This window comes from Phalaenopsis equestris, unplaced genomic scaffold, assembly GCF_001263595.1.
Source record: "Phalaenopsis equestris unplaced genomic scaffold, ASM126359v1 Scaffold000595, whole genome shotgun sequence".
Classification (NCBI taxonomy): domain Eukaryota; kingdom Viridiplantae; phylum Streptophyta; class Magnoliopsida; order Asparagales; family Orchidaceae; genus Phalaenopsis; species Phalaenopsis equestris.
The window spans coordinates 149662-157362 of record NW_018165035.1 but is presented as its reverse complement, the minus strand read 5'-3'; the positions used below and the strand labels follow the sequence as shown (position 1 = coordinate 157362).

At 32.8% G+C, this 7701-nt stretch overlaps 1 protein-coding gene across 1 annotated transcript in view; it reads right to left on the bottom strand.

Moving 5' to 3' along the window:
• The window catches only part of LOC110029571 (chaperone protein dnaJ 16-like), a gene marked incomplete in the record, with an annotated part of 24868 nt that extends 19518 nt beyond the window's left edge, over nucleotides 1-5350 (bottom strand). The window contains 1 exon segment of the mRNA XM_020731921.1: nucleotides 4823-5350. Within this exon segment, the coding sequence (XP_020587580.1) occupies nucleotides 4823-4977 (155 nt within the window).
• Between the last annotated feature and the right edge of the window lie 2351 nt (nucleotides 5351-7701).

Sequence of the window (7701 nt, the reverse complement as noted above, 5' to 3'; positions counted from 1 at the left end):
CCTAAATTAATTATGTCTTACACTTAATTGTAGCAAATGTACAAAAATTGCACGTTAATGAGTTTAAATTTAAAAGACCCTTTATTATTCTTACAGGCCATTACCTCTCAATTATTCTCTGCCTTTTATGTTCATTTATTATGCTCTTGTAGAGCGAGAAAAAAAAGGTTTTTGGGAAGGGGGCTAAACGTCAAAAGTAACACTCAAATTTCAATTTTTCTTTAAATTGATCAATCCCTCTTAGGTAGAGTCAGAAGCTGGTTGATTTAAACTCTTTTGTTATTAGTGAAATAAGATAAAACTCTACATGAGATTCTCACTAGTTAGTGTATCTAGCGCAAGATGAACATTGAAGAGTGAACAATGAACTTCTATGTAGAGGTATCATTGTCCTAAAAATGATGTTTTGCAGAACTCAGCAACTTTCACTCATTCTAACAAGTAATATGACTTTAATTTCTATTTTTTCCCTTTAACTTCTATTTTATATGAAGCACATAATTCTAATCTGTTAACATATACTTCATTGATCGTGTATCCTTAAAAAGTAAATTTTAGCCAATATTACTTGCACATTACATACCTCAAAGTTAATGATCATGTAGTCAATCTCCCATAAAAAAGAACAAGCCATGGTTAACCAAGAAAACTAGGGCAATAGATCCCAAACTAAGGTGTTTTACTCTATTTACAAATTTCTTTGAAATTCGACAGAACATGCATATTTCTAAGGTTTTAAAATCTTCAAAACTATCAAGAATTTTTTTATTAGTTGAACGACTATTGGCTAGAATTCAACCTATGCAACATCCAAGGAATTCAAAAATTCACTCCGTTTGGATGTTCTATGTTTTTCTTTTTGAGAGAATTAACAAATAACAACAAAACAAATATCAAATGATTAGCATTATAATGATTTTTTTTTTTTTTACATTTAAGAACAAATAGCTTTACTCAAATAGATTGTGATTGTCATGTAGTATTCATGATATAGGTTTGCTTGCAAGGCAAACAATGCTACTGTGGCATAAATACAAGGATTGTAAACCCTTTGAGAATATGTGTAAGAGAGAAAGAGGTTCATATGCTGACAACATTTTTCATTTAGAGAAGCTGCTAGCTTTATTATTTCTAATAGTGAAATTTCTGCTATAACAGAAAATACTTTATATGATAGCTATAATGAGTCGGTGTCAAGTTATTTTATATTTGACAGTAAAAGCTGCTAGCTTTATTATTTCTAATAGTGAAATTGCTGCTATAACAGAAAATACTTTATATGATAGCTATTATGAGTCGGTGTCAAGTTATTTTATATTTGACAGTAATTTGAAGTTCAGCTTCGTTTGTTATAAATGATTTTAAGAGAATTAACAAGGCAAATATCAAGTGATTAACATGATAATGATTTTTTTACTTCTGAGAACAGATACCTCTATTCAAATAGATTGTGATTCCCATGTAGTATTCAAGCTATAGGTTTGCTTTCATGGCAACCAATGCTGTAGTGGCTTAAATACATGAATTGCAAACCCTGTGATTGTGTCTGTGTAAGAGAGAGAGGGAGAGCTGAGAAAGAGGTTCATATGCTAACAACATTGCTCATCTAGAGAAGCTGCTGGCTTGATTATTTCTGAAAGTGAAACTGTTGTTATAACAGACAAAATATTTTATATGATAGCTATTATGAGTCAACATCACGTTATTTTGTATTTGATAGTAATCTGAAGTCTAGGTTCATTTGTTACGAATAAGTTAGTTCCAAAAATACGAGTGGCCATCAGTTTGGACACCTTTAGGTTATCAAATTCAGACAATTCAAAAATTTGTACACATAACTAGCATAATCTAAGAAAAGTTCAAGGTTATCTCCACTAACTTGAAAAGTATTTTCATATGTTAAGTGAGCATAATACAATGGAATTTGCAGAAGTATGTTGCATACGTTATGTGGTAAGACAAAGTGAATAGAGCTGGAAAATTAACAAAATGAACATATTGGGCACTAGTTTGTTTAGAGATATTAAGCATTTTTTTGTAGTGCAAATATAGATTTATAATCTTGAAATTTATAATAACTTTCACTGGATATCAGATTATGATGTTTCAAACCCCATTAGCATGTTTTTTTACCTTATGTGGAAGTGCAATCTCCTGAAATCTATAAAGCAAACATGAATGGCTCAGCCCCTTATGGAATCCTAGATTATCGTTTACAAAAAGGCAGGCAAAAAGATTGAGTAACTAAAAATCCTCTTAGCATATGCACTTTATAAAATCCAAAATTCCACTCCTTCTACAACGTATTTTCTATAATTAATTTAACTAGTGTTTTTCCTTGTGGATATAATACAACCCTCTATACTTTAGAAAATATACAATCATTTATAGGTTTCATCAATATCATAACCACATCCCTAAATAAGGTTTGCATGGATAAAAATATATGTTCCCTTATTTGATTTAAAATGGTACACAGCTCTATGAAAAAAGTTGAGCAGCGCTGTTGATGGCTTTCAAAATGGGCTTAGTTTTAGACCCCAAACTTGATGGAATCACGCACATGATAGTAGAAATGGGTCGTTACCAAGGAGATAGATCTTGTGAGTTTTATCAAGCTTACATAAATTGCCAAATTGGTCGAACAACTCAACCTAGTTGAATGTAATTTTGTTCTGTCATATTAGAAATATAAGATTCATAGAAATATAGCTGCAATGTATTCGGAAAAAAACAATCTTATTGACCCTATGCCCTACTTCATAATTTATGATTTAAAAAGATACCAATCTGCGTGAAGCTACAACCTTGTATATTCCTCTACATTTCATTTTCTTTTGTCATCAATTTTATTTGGGATTAACATAAATGTAAGCCTATTTTGAACCAAAATCATTTTTTTGTGGGTCACACTGTAAAAAAAAATGCTAAATGTATTTATTCTATCACAAATCGCATGATCTAGATCAACTCCATGCACTGTGCATTTGAATCATTGTTTAATAAATGAAAAGTTATTCAAAATTATAGGTCAATTTTATTTTTCCAATGCATTTAACATATTATTTGCTGACCATAATAGCTCCAATAATCATTCTCTATTGCATAAGAACTATTTGTCCAAATTTATAACTTTCATTTCGCTACTTAGCAATCATTTTACTAGCTATTCAAACTCCAATGGAAATTTGTTATATTGAAACGAATTATTATATGTCAGTCTACGCATCATTATTTTCTCTTCATATTGTTTAACAGATAATTCCTAAAATTTTCACTCGCATCTATTTTTTGGTTCCCAGGCAAGTCAATATGCAAAAAATTGTTTTTAAAAATAATTGAATGCTGCCATTTGCAACTTTAGATTAACAAAATTAAGATGGTTACTCTCACAACAAGCAGAAATGATTATATGTGTGTGTGTGTGTGTCATATTGAACTAGCCAGAATGAGAGCATAATGATTAAGCTTGCAAAAAAAATTCTGTTCTTTGCCCATGGACTAGGGGCAGATCCACAATGGACGCACTAGGAGCCATTCCCTCCGCTATTTCGGCCAATAGCTAATAATGAGATGGTATTTTATTATTATGAATCAAAGAATGAGATGTCTAATGAACTAAAACATTCAGGTATGCATGCTTGAATAATATTTGCTCCTAACAAACCTTCAAAACTTCATAGTACCATTTTCATAAAAAAGCATATTAATCTCAAGCTTCTTTGAGTTCATTTAGTTGAATCAAGTAAATATTTTAATTTGATTTTTTTAGAATTAATTATGATTGGATGAATATTTATTTTAGGTGAGTCATTCAGCAATCTTTTGTTGTGATTGCTTGCCTTATTTTGGAGCTGATAAAAAGCTTAAAATAATTCAAGGTGATGAAAATCCTTTTTTTTTAATGTTTTAATGTTATTTTCACTTAACAAGTTTCAGCCTTTATCAAAGAATTAAATATATATAACTTTTTTAAAGTCAACTTTTATTCCCTTCTCTCAATTTAAAAAAAGAAAAAACAATCAACTTATGCTCCAATAAGAATTTCATAGTGCCGCCCCTTTGCCTTTATGAGATGATGTCTCCAATCATAAATTTGGAAGGTCTATCCTTTGTGATTCAATAGTTACTCCCACGATACATACAATAGCTATAGAAAATCTCATAAACAATCTTGATATTATAGCAAACTCATCAAGGAAGAAGATACAAACAAATAAAAAATGAAGAAAGTAGCAAAATTAAGAAATAGAAAGGTTATCAAATAACTAATCTGGGGTGGAGAAGGGGGCCGTAAGAACACCACCATCCCACATACACATGAGCAGCAGTAGAGGTAAGCCACTAACAGCAACAAAACCAAGATATGGGACTACATCAACCAAATTTTACATGAATAACAACTGGAGTGCTAAAAAACTTGCAATGGATGCCAAAGGCCTCACTTGGTTATCACTTATCAGCCAATGTCTCGCGAAAGGCTAACCTACGCACTGAATAGCGACGAGAGAACCAAAGTTGGATCCATACTAAATGATTTTCAGCAGACTGTGTAGCAATATCAGATGCACCAAAGAAGAAGAACCCAATCACTCCAAACCCATTTTCGAGTCCTTAATTTTTACCTACATTACCTCTAACAACTAATCAAAATATCAACCCATACACGCTATTTTATAAAACAAAGAACCAGGAATCTTAACAAAACTTGTTCTCACATGATAGTGGCGTACAAATAAGTGGATCTAAAAACAAATTAAAAAATAAACAACCCGCAAATCACCGTCTAAAAAAGCGAGACGGCTAGATTTAGGAGGCTTACTTGAGGGCCATTCGCCGATATGAGCTTTTGATCTCCTGATCCGTGGAGTTACGAGCGACGCCAAGAACTTCATAGGGATCTCTCCGCTGCTGCTGTTGCTTCGCCGCAGCATCCCCCTTCTTCTCCGGCTTCGAAGAGAACCCCGTCGCCGGCATTCTCTCACAGAGAGAAAGACGATGCAAAATCAAGCCGTGGAACTCCAAAAAGCCCTCGTTCGCTACGGATCCTTCATGAATGGCATGGATCGGCAACGGAACTCAGGGCCCCGCCGATCTATCATTTCGAATTCAATCGCGGGGGGAAGGAGGTCAATAAGATGAAAGGTAGATCGATGTAAGCGAGACGCCGATGAGGGCGTACAGCTCTGGAGAGGAAGCGAGGGATTTTATGTATCAAGGGATTAGCCGGCGGCCGGCGGGGCTCAGAACGACACAAGGGGTGAGAATTTGGACGGGAGGAAGAAACAGCTATCCGTACAGATTCATGCCCCCCCGGCCGACAATTCCAAAATTCAACGTTTCAGGAACTACATTTACATGGACAACATATAAAATTTTATATTTATAAAATGAAAGGGTCATTTGAAACATACCACTCAAGCCTCGTGTATTTACACATCTAACAGCTAAATTTTATTTGTTACATTCATAAATTATTTTTTATCTCATAAAAAAAATAATTATTATTTTAACTTATAAGAATAAAATATATTTTTTTCTTGTATAAAAAATATGATAAAAGTCACCAATATTTGATTTTTAAAGTATTTATTTGGTTTTACCTTTTTTGTTTTAGTGCTGAAAGCAATATTGAAATTAGCCACATTTATATTGTTAAATAAATACACTTAATTTTGCTTTAATACATGTGAAATTTAACCAAACGCATTAATATATCATTAATGTATGTGCATATATTGAAATACATATAATATTCTAAAATAATATCATCATTATTAGTTACTTAAAAAGGAGATGTACATGTTATCATCTAAACATTGACATTGACTTATCTAACACCCAAACTCTAATATTTACTCTACAAATGCCTAATAGTTCTCCTACATTAACAAATATTACTTTGTGTATGGCAACTCCATGTATGAACTGTGCACGTTGGTGTGGCTTCATTTGGATGATCGACCAACTGCAAGTAATATTTTCTCATTTATCTTACTTTAATTAAATCCCCTCTTCTTCTTTTTCTTCCTACTTTCTGAGGAGCAGGTGTGTGTCTCACCTATGTGAGGAGGGCTTAAGAACGAGAGTATGATAGATGATGATGTCCGGCTTAAGAAAAATTATTATGTTTGGATTTCGTACATGTGAATTTTATTATACTTTGGTTATATTTCGCACGTATTAATTGTTTTGTGCATTTTATTATATTTTAATAATAATCTGCACATAATAATTAGTGTTGGCTCAAAACGTACTTCCTACATGGGAACTAGAATGTGCTTCGCCTCATCGAGCTTTCCCAGCGCGACACCAGTCGTAAAGGAGAGATGTGAAGTGGGAGAAGTTAAAACGAAAACAAGAGAATATGTGGTCGTCTAAACTTTAAATTTTATATATAAGCTAAACCATAACAGGGCTATTGTGTTGTGTGCAATCGATATGGATTAAAGGAGAGTCGCACGATATGACATTTTTATTGAAATTTGGAATAATGCGGAATACAAAATTATTTTATTGATATAAACGGTGGTATAAGTAACTCTTACAAGAATCCTATAATAGGAAAAATAATAAAAATAAATAACATAAAAAAGAAAGTTGTGTCGCCAAATATCTTCAATAATTAAACCATATTAATTATTTGGAGATAAAATAAATAACATAACATAAGAAAACCTAAAATAGAAAAGAAATTAGCTCATAATTAAAAAAAATAAATATAAAATAAGAAATGAAATAACTCATTAATACAAGAAAATAATTTATTCTTCATAATTTCTCACAAGAATAAATTATTTCATATTATAACTCCCAACACTCCCCCTCAAGTTGAATATAGTTTAAAATCATGTTCAACTTGAATTTCAAAACATCAAACGATGGGCGAGGAAGATCCTCTAAAGTATAACTTCAAGTATTCATCTTGTATTGCGGTTTTCTTTGACTGCAGTTAATGCAGTGTTTGTAGGTAGGCAGAAGGTTCCTACAGATAATATTGCAGGGGAGTTTGCAAGTAAGTAGACAGTAGTGGTTGTAGTTCCTGCAGTGCCTGTAAGTAGACTGTTGACCTCACTTTTGGTTGAGGTCTAGATTTGAAGGGAAGTAGACAATTTGGTTCTTTGATTGCAGTTTTTGTAGTGTATGTAGGTAAACTGAAAACTTCTACATGTAATGATGCAGAGAAGTTTGCACAGAAGTAGACAACTGTGATTTTCTTTTGATTACAGTTTATGTAGTGCATATGGGAAAACTCAAAATTCAGGCTTGACTAAATTTTGAGTTTTGTCTGTCATGTGTTTCGGCCTAGTGAGAAGATAGATTGGGGTTTCGGCAGCAGGGATTAAACCTACGAAAAAGGGATTGTTGATTGGCTGTCGGGATTTCATTCAATGATACATCCAATCTCGTCTCTACAATAGCCTTTTTCAAGTCAATTTGCAAGATAACTGTTGACCTCACTTTTGGTTGAGGTCTAGAAATTTTTTTAGTAGCCTAGGTCTAGCCATAGGATTTTCCTATAAACTAGTCTTAGAAAACTAGAAAGGGTACCCTCACCATTAGAAACTCAAAACTCTTCTCTTTACTCAACTTGAAGTTCCACATATTGGTCCTAACCTCTAATATTTAGTAGGTAAGATCATTATGGGGGAAGCTCAAGAAGAGTTCCTATAGGGCTACTTGGCCTTAGGATTGACCCTG